This window comes from Struthio camelus, chromosome 2, assembly GCF_040807025.1.
Source record: "Struthio camelus isolate bStrCam1 chromosome 2, bStrCam1.hap1, whole genome shotgun sequence".
In the NCBI taxonomy this organism is placed as follows: Eukaryota; Metazoa; Chordata; class Aves; order Struthioniformes; family Struthionidae; genus Struthio; species Struthio camelus.
The window spans coordinates 77401558-77418402 of record NC_090943.1 but is presented as its reverse complement, the minus strand read 5'-3'; the positions used below and the strand labels follow the sequence as shown (position 1 = coordinate 77418402).

Sequence of the window (16845 nt, the reverse complement as noted above, 5' to 3'; positions counted from 1 at the left end):
AAAACATTTAAAAACAGAGCATAGTTCTCACTAATGTGGTTCTTTTCATTTGATATACCACATCCTCTTTTTCCGCATCAATCAAAATTGATCCTCAGGTACTATTTCAGCAAGGTTGCTTCATAGTCATCAGTATAAACTGCAGAAAAGCACCTTTAATATAAAAGCTTTTTCTTTTTTCCCTTTTCCTTTAGCACATGCACATCTTTATAGTCTGTTTTTGAAAGGGATAAAGACGCTTTAAAATCTTGTTCAGATTGGTTTTTTTTTTTTGTAATAGCAAGTCATTTAATAGAGTGAGATGCCGTTTGTCAGTCTGGCACTAATTTGGACATTTTACCAAAGACACTTTCAGGGACTGGGGAAATTCCAACCTGGAGAACTGAATTATGCCCTTGTTTCTCCAGGTTGAAAATGACGTTTACATGCTGCTTTTTGCAGGGATATTGCAGTAGGGGAGGAAGGAGGGGAGAGCTTGGCTGTGATATCGTTTTCACACACAGGTTTTCACAAAGACAACTATGTTATGTTCTGTGCATTGGTGTGCATTATCGTACGTATTTTCCATTGTTTTTTCTTTATCAGCTTTTACAATAGGAAAAATGCAGATAAAACTAAATAAATGCTGAGAGTTGCAGGATCTCTTCTTTCTCTAGTTATTATTAGTTTTGTATTTCAAAATGCAAGCACTTAGTATTCCTCTGGTTCAAACATACAGTATTTAATGTAAAATGTCTCCTCTGTTTATGCCTTTGGGCAGGACCAAAATCTTAACTAATTAGACAGTCTACACCACATGCTACAGTTAACCTCAGGCTTATAACTCTACAAAGTAAGCAATCATAGAAGCTTGTTTGTTGTACTTCTGCCCCAAGGGAGAAGCATATTGTCAAATGTGAATGCCCACATATGTCTCAGGATAATATGCACTGGATTTTAAATGACAGATACTTCAGTACTGGTTATGCATTTTACTGTAAAGTAGAAGATGCATTCACAATTTTTTCAACTATTTCTATTTGAGGTCTGATACTGCTGAGGATAAGTTTGTATTCTGCAATGGACTTGTGCTTCATAGACTTCAGTGCCTTCGTGGATTTGGGGAGTGGCTCGACTCTATTAAAGACTTTTCCTTAAACTTAAAGAGCCTTAACCTTGATATCCCAGCCTTAGCAAGTTTATCAGCTCTAACTATGATTACAGGTAAGTGCTCCTTTGATAATAGAAATCTTCAGATTCTAGTGCTTTGTTTTAATGTGGATTCAATCAACCTCAATTAGCTTGGCTATATTCCAGGTAAAGTGGCTATGATTTTTAAGCATTGTAATGACCATACTGAAATTGTGAACTGTAACGTAGGCCCTCAGAAACACCTATTAAAATGTAATCTAAGTCTCTCTTTCACCATGGTTTCATTTTTTTCTTGGAATAGGCTCTAAAAAGCAAACTGCCTCTAACCAAATTGTGTAGCTCCTAGGAAAGCATTCAAAATGCTTGCTGAATTCACAGAAAAGCCTAATGAAATGACGAGGACTAAGTCTTCTGTGTAGAAGTGCTAATACCAGGGTAGCTCAAGAGCTGGAAACCATACAGCTAGTGTAGCCTGCCTCTCAGTGAGATAGCTAGATCAGAGAGAGTGCTGCACAAGGGCAGTGCGCTGCTTTTGGTACCAAAGCTACTAGAGATACTTCATAGGACTGCGTTTTTTGAGAGAAAAAACTGGAGAATAGGAAGAAAAAGGAATTTTTACGCAGTTTTACAAAAACTTTTGGGTGTGTACGTGACCATTTCACCCTTTCTGCCTGACGGGCCAAACAGCAGGAAACTGATGTAAGAATCTGCCAAACCTGCTAGTAAGTTCAAAACAGGGGAGCCTGAACTTTATAAAATGTAATTTCCTCATTCCTGAAACAACAAAAGCCCCTTGAAGTGCCCACTGCATACCTTGGGCTTTTGGTAATTTAGGAGGCAAGGCCACCTGAGGCAGCCACGGAGCCAGAGCTGGGAGTAAGGGCGTCTGATAATTCATGCAAATACAGCAGGACTGAGCGCAGCAGACCGCTCCTGAAAGCCCCGCACGCGTTTCAGAAAAGATGGTGATGTAGAGGTGCAGCTGGGTCATTGGGGTGAGAAAGTGCTCCGGCGTGCCTTGAGCTGAACCTTCCCGAGGATGCCTTAAGCTCCCCTGGGACAGGAATTGATTTCCTCCCATATCTCAGGCATCCGTCAGTCTGCAGGCGGTAGCCTCAACGATACCAGCTGCAGTCTTCATTCTGCCTAGAATGAGATGATGCTTGGGAAACGCTGAGGGAAAACACTCAATGGTAAATATAAAAACTATAAGGCACCCAATTCCTGCTCACATTTGTGGGGCCAAGATTTTGGCTTCAGCTCTTGCATGGTACGCTTGCTTCCTGCACTTGGGCGAAGGGTTAGTTTGTGCTTGTTCTAGCTTTAACTCTCTTTTTCTTCTGAAAAGTAATTTCAACTTTTCAATTAAATTATGTTCATTTTCCTGTGCTTGGGAAGCATTAAGGGCCAGATTTTAGTGTAATTGATACAACTCTTAAGTCCAGAATAACTCAGTGGAGTTACTTTGTTTTACCTGAAAAAATCCAAAATGAATGATGTGTTAAAGTGAGAAAGAGCATTCCTGGGTCATTTTTGACTCCTCTGTATAAACATCCACACTCATGCACTCACACATATTTACATATATATATATATATATATATATATATATATATATAAAATCTAGAATGGATGCTTTCTCTCCATATATATATATATATATATTCACACAGAGGTATATATGTTCATACATATATACATATATTTTACACACACACATACATAGAGAGAGAGATATATATAGCACCTGTCCTTGATTTAGGTTGTTGACTGTACGTTATCCAGATAGATGCAGTAGATGGAGCTGAGGGGATATAGGTAGAGGAACAGGATATCATGCAAACTGTATAGATGAATGTAGGAAAAACTATTCTATGTGAAGAAAATTTTTTCTCCTTACAAACCCATGCCATATTTCAACATGATAGTTTTTGTTCATTCAGACTCTGTTTGGCTGTCCTTACATAAAGAGTTAAAGTTGTCCAGCGGCTGGCTCAGATCACCCTAAATATTTAATGGAAACATCTTTTAATTAATAGACCCTCACATTTCCTCCTTTTAGTGCTAGTAATCCTTTCAGGGGCTTGCTATATTGTGCTGGTCTTCCCAAAGTTTCCAAACAAATCTAAGTAACTGTTACCTTTAGAAGGAGAGCATTTCTGTCCCTAACAGCTTTAGCGAGGGTTGTATTTGTCAAGCTTTTCTTGCTTTTTTCACCTGTGCTTAAAAAATAATGTGGTTTTCTCTTTATTCTTTTATTTCATGATTTTAGTGCATCTCTGCTCATTTGCTCGTAGGTACATAGGGCCACCTTCATGCTGTCTGAACTAGACCAAAGCTTCTGCGTCTAGTGATTTGTATTCACAGGTTTCAGATCCCTAAAGGCACCTAGGTAATTTAGGGACTCAGACAGAAATTTGGCCACCTGAAAAATGGATCACAAACAAAATCAAAAAAACTTGAAAGAGGAAATCAGATAATTGTGGCTAAGATGGGATTATAGCACAAAATGCTGCTTTTTTTAATTTTGAGAACTTCTCGGTGATAGTATATGGAAATGTTTATAATCAGGAAAGCCTTGAGATGTACCTCTGGTATCACATCCCTTGAGAAACGGCTTCCTGTCTTTCCCCTACATTTTAAGTATGACAAGGCATGTGCTGGTTTTCGGATAGTCCCAATGAAAGGGAACAAAATAATGAAGATAAATTTAGGAATTCTGAAATTTCTTGGACATTTTAAAGCAATTGTTTTGAGTCTTGTCTTAGATTTAGGTGGATGCTTAGGCTCTGTTCTTTATCCTATATAGGAGGTACTCTCTGTCTCCTGTAATGGGCTGTTGAAGGTAGTAGGTAGGATGGAAACCCCCGTTCAAGTCCTTCTTCTGAGTCAGAGCAAGAATGATCTTTCCCAGGAGCGCAGGCTATCTGGCTGTTGTGCATCACTGTCTTTCCTGTTGTGACCGTTTGACATCTTTCCTGGGCCACAGAATAGCTGTTACTTATGATGATCTGGGGACAAACTAGTGCCCGGAGAGACATCTGAGGTCCGATCTCTGGTCTGAATCTAACAAGAAGAGAATTTTATTGTGATTCTCCCATGTCCCAGTTGAATCATTGGGCTGCAAGGTCATTGGGCTGCAAGTTACGAAGGAGCAGGAAAGCTTTATGAATCTAGCTGCTCTTGCTTTTGTTAGAAACACTGCAGAACAAAAGTACTGGATCAAGCAAAATTCTCTTCTCTATTACACAAATTGCTTCATTTCTTATCTTGGATCAGTCTGTCTTTTTATGATTTGATGATCCAATGAAAAAAGAAAAATAAGGAACAATTCAGTGATGGGTTGGTTATAGCTTGTTTCAATACTGTACGTGGTCTCAGGTAGCACCAAATGGAAGAATATTTCTCCAAGTAAAGAGAAATGCTCCTGGGAATAACGAACTGCTCGTTCTTCTCAATTATTTCATGAGTGCTCTCCATAGCCCGAACAAAGAAGGACTTTTAGAAAACAAACCTCCTCGCACACTAGTACACTCCCACCATTGTTGAAGGCTAAAAGATACTCTGCTGCTCTGTGTCCCAAGATACCAAAGGCTGTTGTCCCATTTTATGATGCCCAGTGGGCTCCCCAGTACCAACCCAGTTGTTCCAATGCCTTCTCACTAACCCTGCTGACCTGTGGAAGGCTCCATGTCCTATCTCAACCACAGCTGCAAGTCACAGCATAGACTGCATGGCTATAGACGTATACAACCATTCACTCCTGTCAATAATTTTGCAGAGCGCAGCAGAAGACTGAGTGAGTATCCCGTATATTACTCATTCACTGCTTGCTTTGATTAAAGCTAAATGTATGCATGCGTAAAATAATTAGGAATATATTTTGTAATATTTTCCAATACGTAATTCATTTTAGAACCCATATATTTGTGGGTTTTTTTCTGTTTGTTTGATGCTTCCTTGGAATTTGCAGTATGTTGCATAGAAGGAAAAGGGTTGTGTTGGAGTGCTGCTGAATCTACAAGTGACTTCTGATAAGACATAAGCTTGAAAGCACTCAGAACGAAAGAACTGACATCTGGTTTATTGTGGGTGGCTTGCAAACAGTTAACTTAAAACTCTTCAATGTCAAAGCATGTCTTTTTTATTTAAGGTACTCCCTTAGGATCTTCCTCTCTCTGTCTCTCTTCTCCTTTTTTACTTCCTTCAGTTGGTTAAGAAGGGCTGGACACAACTTCCTCCAGAGCACATCAGCAGTGCTCTGAGTATCATCCAGAAGAGAGTGATCAGAAAACAATATAAGACACACACCCCACATCCCCATGAAAGCAAGAAATAAGTTCTGTCCCATTCTTTCTCTTTTGCACCACTTATTCTGTGGGGATGTAGGATCTAAGGAGCTAAGGAAAAAAAAATGTTGGTCATCTAGGGACAGGTTCTATCCTTAGTTTTGCATCGACAATTTCTATGAGTTCAGTGTGTTGTAAAGATCACAAGTGTTCTTGTACAACTGCTCCATGCCGTAGTTTCTCTAATCCCTACAAAATTTTGATGACAAAACTTTGCAGTGTAGACCAGAACTTAATTCAGACTATCTTTTAAAATACTGCATCAGCCTCTTGAATGACCATTTATAATGAATGCTCTGTTTTAATAATTATTCCAACAATGTCAAAATGCATTGATTGATATATAGATTGAAATTACAGTGAAGATTGTGTAAAAAACACAGTCTAATTTAGTTTCAAATTTCTGCCTACTCTGAAACTGCTAGTGCTTTCTTTCTCTGTCTTGTTCACTCTCTTTTACTCTCTGCCTCTTCCTTTCTGTATCCACGTCACAGTATTATTGTTTTGACCACTTGTCACTCTCAGTGGGACGCTGCTGAGTACAGAGCATTCTAGCCCTCATCCAGCCAAGCTCTTTTGGCATATGTTTTATTTTAAGTGTTTTGCAGACCAGCCCAGAGCCACTGTATATATTGGGCTTACTCACACTTCTAATGCTTTGTTAGACTGGCATTAGAACATGGAATAATATTGTGAGGTTTCAATTAATTATGAGTTTCGGTTTGTCCTCCTGCTGTAGGCCTTTCCATTCCAGTTTAGAAACGAAGTTTTTAGCAGCATCAGTCATGCCAAGAAATAGTAATGAGTCCAGTCTGGTTAGTAGGGTCTGGCTGCTGCAGCAGTTCCCATCTAAGCACGGATTTGTCCAACTTGCCTGTGGAAGGGAGGCTCGCTGCTCTTCAGCTGTATATATCCTTCAGTCCTGTTGCCAGGATCCTCCAGAACGGCTGCTTCATGTGCTGGGTCTACACATGGGCAGGTGGCAGACTGGAGGAGTGTAGGAGTGCCAGTTATAAAAAAAAATCTCCAGATTGCATTGTCTGCCGTCCCCCCTCCACTTTGCTGAGGGGAATACTGTCAGCAGGAGAGTGAAGTACTCACTCCTCCTCATCCTTTCCTACTCTTTTGCTGAGGCAACACCTCTTTCCTTCTACAGCAACCCATGGCCTCTGTGTTATGTTGTGATTTTCTTAAAGGAAGGGGCAAGCTCTGATATCCTGTGTGGTCTGGAGTCCCATATTCAGCCCATCTGGCTTTATGTACCTCATAAAGTCAATGGAGAAATATAAGGCACCTCCAGAAGATGATTCACCCACTTAAGATCTGATTCATCTTCTAAAAATGCATATTTCTCCACTGATGTTAGAGGAAACCTGAGAAGTCTGTGCTCTTAACTTGGGCACCCTCTTGAAGTGCCTGAAAGTTAGGCAGGACGAATATGGGCCAGACCGCACCAGAAAAGGACACTCTTGGATCTGTCATGTCTCAATCTTGCTGTGTAACAAGGTGTGCACAAGGCAACCTACAGAAAGAGGTAGGCAACTAAGCCTTGCATGTATTTAAGTTATAGAAGGGGAAGAGGACTGTGAAGGGGGAAGAGAAAATCAGATAATTACATTGAAACCGAGACAATCAAGAGACTCATTTTAAGTCAGCAGCATAAATCTATTGCATTTCTGATCAGACTGTTTTTGACACCTCACGATTAATTAAGGCTAAACCTGACCCACCCAGACAAAGAGCACAGAGCCTAAGGGTCAGTGAGATACTTAGGGGCTTTGAAATACACTCTTTGAGAATGGTGTGCTTCATAAAGGTAGCAGCACTGAATCTGCCCAGCCCGGCCATAATCTGCCCCATGTTGCAGATTAGGGAAAGAAGGACTAGCTCAGCTGGTGCCTGGTTTTCCTGCTCTTGCTATCAAGTTTTTACTGATCAGCATAATTATAGCACAGAAATCACCTCGAGATTCCTGGAAATGATGTGTAGGTAAAGGAGAGAGTTGTAAAAAAAACTTACTGTGTTTGGTTTGCCAGAATGAGCTGCTAAGTTTGTGGAGCTTTAGAGGCAAGACTTCCAATGAATTATTTTGACAGGCTTATGGAGAGCATCATTGCCATAAATCACCATTTTTCTTGCAAAAATCGATGTTATCCCATAACACAAAGCTGAAAAATCTCATAGTCACTTTACCTGCACCTCTTTAGTTGCCATTGTAAGAAAGACTGAAGACGATAATAATGTTTATACACCTCCTCAATCAGTTAGAGGAAATATATTGCTTTTGACTAGCTGTCCTTCTTGAGACTGTTCAGAGATAGTGCCCCTACTTGGCACAAGTGCCTCATTCTGCTCCCTTCAGGGTGAGTGGCTGTACGGAGTCCAGGTCTTTCTTTAGGGCTTTCTGAGCAAGACTCGTTATGTGGAAAAGGCAAGAAAATGTGTTTCCTGCTATTTGAGCCCTAACTATTAAACTACAATCTTTGACGTAAGCTAGATCCAAGACTCCTCAAGTCTATCTTATGAAGGAGCTGTTCACTATAGCAGTACATTCTCCAGGAGCTAGTTGGATACCAGCTTCCAGAGACTGTGATGGAGGCACCAGTGCAAACAGTGTCGTTTACTAGCAGAAAGGCTTCCAAAGAGGGCTTTGACTCTCTCTGGGTCCACAGGATTCAAAGGTTGCCTTAATGATTGGGGTAAGGGAGACTGAAACCCTCTTCCTTCCAGTGAAGCAGTTTCAGCTGTGAGAAATTACCTTCACAGGTATTTGCAAGTAGCAAATGCCATCCCCATGCTATGGCATTTCACGCAGGGGAAGACACTGTTTTTTCAGAGTGCTTTAATATTGTAGCACCAGAGAGCAGATTAAGGATGGAGTATGTCTTAATCCTGAATTTCCTTCATTTTTTTATTTAAAGTAAGGCTACTAATACTATAATTTTTGCATATATTGTATTTTCATCTGCATATTTCATGGCTAGCCACCTAAGAAACAATTTGTTCATGAAACCTTTTGAACTTGCCAATGTAAGACAAAGACTGCTTAGTTCTGACTTGAAATGTTAACGACATTGCTGTGCGCTCAAGGGCTAGAGATAATTTTCCGTATTCTGCAGTAATGCACACACCTACTGAGACATTGGTTTAAAAATCTGCTCTGCTAATTTAAAGTAAGTTTTTGGACCCATTCTAGTGTTTCAGCTCTCCAGATCTATAAAGGTATCTTTGCTTACACAGCCAGGAACAACCTCAAAACAATATAAAAGACGGGAACTCTTAAAAGACTGCGAGATTGATCTGGTGTCCTGCAGACTCACCCAGAAGCCTAGTGGTAAAATATCCCTACAGTTTTTCAAAATTTGTATAAAATATTTATCACTTCAAGGTTTTTAATGACAAAATCTGCTTAAGTATTTACTTTCAGTGACCTGTATAGTTAAGGCTTACATAATTACACTGTACACAATTTACTGGAAAGGCTTTAAATATTTCTTGACATGTTTTAATGTAAACAAGGCACTTAGAATACCTAGTTTCTTTAATTCCTTCAAGGTGAAGAAGATGTCTGAGGCAGATGTTACTGCCTGGATGTGTGTTGCTCTGCAGCAACAGGACAGTACGGGGTAGTACTAAATGGCAGAATACGGTAGCTTCTGGCCAGAAATTTACAGATCTGCAGTCAGATTTACATACAGTACTCTGTAGGAGCTAGCTCTGTGTAAGTCAACCAAGTTGCAGACGTGTCAGATGAGTGGAAATCAGTGGAGAACCTGACCTTTACGTTTCTGATTGCGCTCATTGGCTCCCACCTGGCTTATTAGTGTTTCAAGAACATCAACCGACCCAGCTGGTAACAGGAGGCACAGAGGAGTTTTCATACATGTGCCTGCGCCGTGGAGGCACCGTTACGCATGGCACAGGCATTATGCCTGCTTCTCGGAGTAAAGAAAACTGTTCTTTACTGTTTGTTAGGGGGATGGACAAGAGAAAGTACCTGTTGCCAGCTCCTCCTGGAATAAAGAGGAGTAAGAGTTGGGGAGATGTGGCTGACAGTGGTGGGGAGGAGGGCTGGGGAAGACAGACAGCTTCAAGCGCATCAGACATAAGAACTCCAACAATAACTCACTCCTTGTCTCCAGCCGTCGCTAGTTTTCCACATCTAGCTGATTAAAGTTAATTTGATCTGCGTTTTCTTAGACTGCCCTATCTGGTATAATTCTTTTTCACGTGCAAATGATTATGGCTTTTCTATGAAGCCAGTTATTACTTATCTGTGAATTTCAGAGTCAAAGACAAATGAAAATGCCACAAAAGTATTTGAGGTTATTGTTCAGAAATGTTGCATTAATTTATCCACTCAATCTTGATAGCAAACAACACAAAATTATCTTTCCCTATGTACCAGTAAAGAGCCTGCTTGTATTGAATCACAAATCTGATTCATTCTGCTTAAAGCTAAAGAACTGAGGATGTGTTTAACATTGTTACAGCATTTAAAAAGGCTATTCAAGGGGGGACAAACCCCAGCTCTCCTTCCTTTTAGGTTTGTTGATTTTTTTTGTGATAGATAACTGAGCAGCCTTTTCACTTTGCACGTTGCTGCCTCAAAGCAAAATAGTTAACTTCCAGATTTCTTTTATCTTGAACCTTTTAGAGATGAATAAGCTAAAAAGCAGTAGCTGATCAAAATAACAAAGGCTGGTAAGGTGCCTTTAGTTTCTTGTGAGAGTGTCTGCAAATTCCTAGTGGAATTCCAGGCCTAGTGTTGATGGAGCTGGCTAAGGATATCGATCGCCACTTGAATTCACTGAATAAATAATGGTTGCCATAGTTATTGAGCGTTCACAACTGGTGGGGAAGCACGGAAATCTCCAAAACACCTCCTGTGATAGTTTTGCTAGAAAATCACCCAATTAAATTCTGTGTCATATCATGAAAATTATGCTAGGTATGCAGCCTGGGCTCATCGTACTAGTATTTGAACCACAACTGAGCATCTCTAATACTTATTTTAGCAGCTAAAAAGAAAAGGGCGCTTATCATGTCTTGTTTCTTATGACACAAAGGTTAAATGACCCTATGTCACCGCTGCTCTAAGACATCATATACATTTAAAGCATTTTTGCTTTGTGTACCAAAGCGCATATTTGGTTTACAGTTTGCTCATGGAGGAAAATGAGACCTCTCAATCTGGAGGAAGGATGCTGATGTGTTTTCTCTTGTGCCCTCACTTTGCAGAACGGCATGGATTAAAAGAACCAAAGAAAGTGGAAGAGCTATGCAACAAGATCACTAGCAGTCTGAAAGATCACTTAGCTTTCAGTTGCCAAAACAAAGGACAACCACTCGAGTCTGCGGAGCCTAAGGTACTGGGTGTTCTCGCTGACTTGCGTTCTCTCTGCACACTGGGACTGCAGCGCATCTTTTACCTGAAACTGGAAGATTTGGTGCCAGCCCCTTCCATTATTGACAGGCTGTTTCTGGACACCTTACCCTTCTGAGTCAAATCACCCTCATGAAAGGCAAATGCCCACCAGAGCAGGCAAATGGATTGTGACTTACAGCTAATGTTTCTGCCCTCACTTTTAACAGAAAAGCAGCTCCAGCTCTAAAATGAGGTCTTTTCTGGCGCTTTGTCCTTACAACCTGAGGCCTAAAACTTACTGGCTTACTGTTTTGGGGTTGTGTTCTTTGTTTTCTTTTGTGTGATTTGGGGTTTTTTAAATTGCTAATATGGCACTTTTGGACAATGCTATCCCAGCAGCGGTAAAAGGTTAACATGACTGTTTTACATCTGTTGTTTAACACACCTCATTGTTTATGAGGAATAAAATTGTAGAAGCTGTGTGTTTGAAAACAAGAACAGCAAATAGTTGTTTGCCAGGGTAGTATGTGTTTTGAGACAATACCTTTAGCATACTTCCTGCACCAAGGGCACATACATCGGCACAATCTAAACAAAAGTTCACTTTTTATAACAAAGTACATTCAACCGAACATTTCATATAAATCAAATATAGCAAAATGACAATGGCTGTTAGCTCCCATGTTCAAGTGCAATTTTTTAAAGTGCTGTCTTACTAAGTCTTGTTTATTAACTAATTTATTTTAATATGAAAATAAATGGAAGAAATCAAGTGAGAAAATTACATGCACTAACTTACATGACAGAGTTTTCCGAACTTGATTCCATGTAGAATGACTTACTGACAAATGTATGTTGAAAGACACAGGAACAACAGTGATTCGGTTGTTCCTTAGACAAGGAAATCCAAGTAAGTAGCGACTGGAGCATACAGGGTCAGCATCAGGGATAGCTAAGTTTTAGATTTCGTTAACATAAGTAACAAGTTATTAGACAGACACAAGGTGGTTCCGAAGAACAAGCAAGTCTTGTAAAATAGTATGAATGTAAGTGCTAGGAAGGATATAGTGGGCTGCGTTTAAACATTCCGTGTTCGTACTCCTTTTTGTATGTTTATACTGTTGATGCCATATTAATATGAAATAATTTGTTGCATAGTGTCTTTATATGTATAAATGTTTGTATGCATGGTATATTGTAATGGCTTTGCCTGTATTTATTGCAATGACTGCCAGCTCATGGGAGCCCTGTTACACATAATAACTCAATGGGGTGTTCACACTGACTCAGATACACCAGTTGGAGAACTATATACATATATATAACGTGTATATATATATATGTATATACTATATGTGTGCGTGTGTGTGTGTGCGCGTGTGTGTGCGCGTGTGTCTTTTTATTAACCATTTGTATATAAAATATCTGTCAAATCACAAGCAGAGTTATTTTACAGTTTATTTGCAGTGACTTCTAAGGCAGTACTGTTTAGCACTTTGATATTAAAATCTTGCTCCTGTTTTGCTAAATTCAAATAATATTTAAAAATTTTAGTTCTAAAAAACTTTATATGCACTGTATTAAGTCAAAATTTTGTTGGTCATTTTGCTAAGGAAATTTCTGAATGTCAACCTGATGTCACTGTATCTTTTGTTAGCTTTAAACATTCTAGCTTTTGTCTTTTTTTAAACTATGCTGTTTATATGGAAATTAAATTATACAATCAAACAGATGCCAAATGAATTGCCTAATTGCTGCAAAGGATAACCCAGATATCAAGTCACTGTATGGTTTTCAAATAGTAATCTGGTATTTTATCACTTACTATGTTTGGATGTGCTTTTATGAAAAAACTATTCTTATATCAAGATTTATAGTAGTATCAATAGGGAAACAGACTTCTAGTCACTATAGTTACTATTTCTGGTTTACCTGCAGATAATATTTGAAAAAGTATTGCTTTTTGTATTGACTTTTAAGCTTATGTGCAAACATAATAGCATAATTAAATATCAGAGAAGCTAATGTTTCTTGTAGGTTGCTGTAACAAGCCTGACCAGCAAGATAAATATATTTTGACTGAATTTCAGCTTTTGTATATACTAAATACACACACACACACAGATATATATATGTGTACATACACACACACTCACACATAGGTGTGCATACAAAAACATACAGACACAAAATGCAAAATTATGGTTGCTTTTGTCTCCTTATGTAAAACATGAGGCCCCTTGAGAAATCACTTTTCTCTAGGGACAAGTCCTGCAAGGTGCTGAGCACTAGATGAGGGCTTGCAACCACTTCCTGGGAGGGGGGCCCTCAAAAATAATTTTCCCACAAATCAGCATAGTATAGTAAAGTTGCTTTTTTGTTGAGCAAGGTTTATTTTTTAAGTGGGACGTGAGTGGGAGGTAGCAGGTCCAGAGCCCCACGTAAAATTTCATGTAGCCAGTCTGCTTCAGTCTTCCACAGACAGTCTTAACTGTGATACTCTCCCAGATCACGTCACCTGTGGGATTGTCCTTCATGTCAATACACAGATTCATCCGCGAGTCAACCAGGGCCAGGTCACAACAGTAAAAGAAAGAATTAACACAGACTCAATTCACTACTTTTGTTAAAGCTCTCTCAGTGTGAACATGCCTTTGTAGAGGCAGAATTCAGGAATATATCAGGTGTTAAGGGAGAGTGCCTTGCTTTTATTTCAGACAACAGTGTTTCAAGAGTTTCTTCACTCCTCTAACAGCAGTACTTTTTCCTTTTTGTGGTGTTAACCTGTGGGTTGAAAGAAATGCTCTTGTACATATACAATGTAAATTAAACCTATTAAATTGAATAACATTTTTTTCAGAGGCCCCATGTGTGTTGAGTAAGTATGCTTAATTCTGTTATAATCTGATGTGAAATTTTTTATCATTTATGAAACATTAAAAATCTGTCTACTTGAATCGTAAAAGTGGGAAAATTGGTGAAGCATGCTTAAGAACACTGGCAATTTAATGGCTAGTCTTTAGATTGTAATAGCTTTTACGTAAATATAGTAAGACCTGCAGCATCTGGTTACAGATTCTCAATTAGATACTGAGAGCTGGACCACGGCTGTCCTAGAGGTTCAACTACAGAAGGACCAGAACATCTCCTCTCTGTACGACTCCTCCCTGTCAGGAAGAGGTTGTAATTAACTTGCACAGGCCACAATGGCTATAGAGCTCTGTCCCATAGTGTACGTGGCTGGCTAGGAAGAGGTCAGCGTTCTGATCCCATCTTCCGCCTCTTTGTACCAATGCAGCCTGCAAAAATAACGCTCCAGGTGGCATCTGCAGCCTTTTTGAAATGCACGGCCAGTTCCTTTCCTTGCTGTGCCTTTGCTTTGTAGGAGGGATCACTTATCCCCTACCAAACAAAACTCTTTAACTACAAATGCATTCTCTAAGCAGTTCTAGGAGACATCTGCCACTATTCCAATATCTCCATAACTACTAATGGTTCCAGCACACCTCTGTGAGAGCTGTTATTCTGTTGGAACTTCCCAGCTGGAGGTTACATCAAATGATGTACTGGGGTAGGCTGCAGGGTCGGCAGCTCATTCTTTGGAAACGCGACAGAACAAAATATTGCTCAAACTCTTCCAATTCGTTCGTTCTTTCTGCCTGATTTTAAAATTTAAACTACCACGCTTAAAATGCTTTATGAGAATGGCAATGAGTTTTGCGTAGTAGTACTCTATTAAGCAAAACATGCGGATCCTGGGATGCACCCATACCAGGCTCTGAATTTCCATCCTACTAGGCAAAGATTATCCTCACTAAGCTCACAAGTATTTCAATTTGTAATTACTTCAGGGCCATAAATTGTGTCCTTAGGCAGGAGAACGCAACTCTGTCCTGATCTAGATCACCTGCGTTTGTATCTTTACATGTGCCTTATAAACCTAAATCACATCAATGAGAGAGTTCTCAGAGAGATGTGATGGTTATCATTGAATCTAGCATTGGGAGTCTGGCCTGAGTCAGGAACATGATAGTGGATTTATGCAGCAGAGTCTGTCCTTGAACAGAGGGCTGGCACCAAAGCCCCCCCAAACGAGCAACTTCAGCTAGAGGTTAGACAAATCTCTTTCTAGAGCTTTCCTGCCTTTACTTTTCACGTTCCAGTTCATTTGTCCAATATAAAAAGCTAAAATTTCAGTTACGTTACAGAGAGGAGAAAGAGAAGTTATTGACAATGCCCTCTGTGAAAGCTATGAAACATATCTTCTGATTAATTATTTGTATTATAGCAGCACCTAGAGGCTACAACAGACCGCAGGACCCCATTTTGCTAGCTCCTCTAATTAGCACCTACAGGATCCACCCAGGAGAACCTTCAGTCCAAAGAGACAAGACAGACAGAAGAGCAACAAAGAAAAAATGTGTACAGTGACATGCCCAAGGGCATACAGCCTACCGGGTACAGAGCTGGGAACAAAAGGTTTTGTTTTCTGAGCTAGTGTCCAGTGAATGCTCTTATTTTGATTTCCTTTTCTTTCTCTGGGCAATTTAGGCTGTATCACATGTTATGCAAACACACACACACACACACACACACAAAAAAGCATTAAAATTTTCAAAATAGCCCATGTGTTCAAATTGATCTTGTTTACCCTTCCTATGTGACTGTCATCCTGTCATCCAGGAGACTGTTCAAAATCTTTCTCAATCTAATATTTGGAAGTAAGTTATGATACCAGCGAGACAGTGAGTATTTAGAAAAGAGTTATTTAGCTGTTCTTTTTAATTAATAAAACTGACCATTAGTAATACTGCAAGATATGGATTAAACAACCATTATTAATGGATAAAAAGGCTTAACTCTTTTTAATGACACACTATTGATGTAGTAATTGAATGACTGGGGAGTCAATTAAACAAATTCTTAACTGTTAATGGCATGAACTGTATTCCTGATCTACTTTTTTGAGCATTACAAATATACTGATTTGTCAAATATAAGAAAAAGGAAACTTATTTACTATACGGAAACACTTTCAGCAATTTTTTTTTTTCTTATACGGTAGGCAGCTTTACTTTTATAGTCATAATATGTAATGTTCTGGCTGCATTTGCTTATAGGAATAATCTGAATACATGAAGTTGTGACACTGCTGTGAAAGTTAGATGAGATCAAGAGTCTGACTTGAACTCATAAAAGCAAGGATTTTCTTTAAAGACAAGGGTGGAATTCCAGCTGTAATTAGATCTATTATGTATATCTCAAGATACTTACGTGTGTATAATGGAACTATTTTAATGTAAGTGCAAGATTCCGACGACATGAAAGAGATAAGACCATGGAAAATACCAGCTTTTCCATTGTTTAGTATTTTAGATTGTTTATCATTTTTTCTTAAGAGAACACAGAACTCTGGGCTTGTTTATGTGCAATTTTATCTCAAAGAAATAAATAAATAAGCTAAGTGAAATTTAAATGAAGAAATGTGTTTAAGTAGCTGAAATATCTCATATAGCCCCCAGTCTTTGCCCTGCTAAATAATACATTCAAAAAAACTCCCTCCCCACTAACTTCCACTGTGGTCTGAAGTTCTTCTTTCCTGTGAATAAGTACTACTGCCCAATGAAAGGCAATTAAAGAGATAGTGTGATACTGAGGAAACTTGCAAACGTATCAGACAGAAAATAGAAATTAAATTATCTTTCCCGGGGTCTTATTATTTATCTTGCTGTGTTTCCTAATTAATTGACAATATTGATGTTTACACAGGGATTTGCTCCTTTCCAACTTTGTTCGATCCTGTGAAGAAGTCAAAATGCTGCGTTCGTAGTATTGCATTTATTTCCATGGCAACAGTTAGTGATTTCACAAACACTAATTAGAGTTGGCAACCTGGAATATATTCAGTACAGGCCCATTTAATTTTCCCTCTTTTACCTAGCTCTCATTATAACTTACTTGAATGATTGACTTCAGGTGTTCCTGTGCAGTTTTCTT

At 39.1% G+C, this 16845-nt stretch overlaps 1 protein-coding gene across 3 annotated transcripts in view; it reads left to right on the top strand.

Moving 5' to 3' along the window:
• The window catches only part of NR4A3 (nuclear receptor subfamily 4 group A member 3), a 30100-nt gene extending 16393 nt beyond the window's left edge, over positions 1 to 13707 (top strand). For 2 of the 3 annotated variants that reach the window (XM_068936354.1, XM_068936355.1), the window contains 2 exons: positions 1025 to 1203; positions 10722 to 13707. In XM_068936354.1, the coding sequence (XP_068792455.1) occupies positions 1025 to 1203; positions 10722 to 10984 (442 nt within the window). In that variant the 3' untranslated portion in view covers positions 10985 to 13707. Of the gene's footprint in view, positions 1 to 1024; positions 1204 to 8720; positions 8815 to 10721 lie in introns of all 3 variants that reach the window. The other variant, XR_011139830.1, reaches the window with a different exon arrangement.
• Positions 13708 to 16845: the final 3138 nt, after the last annotated feature.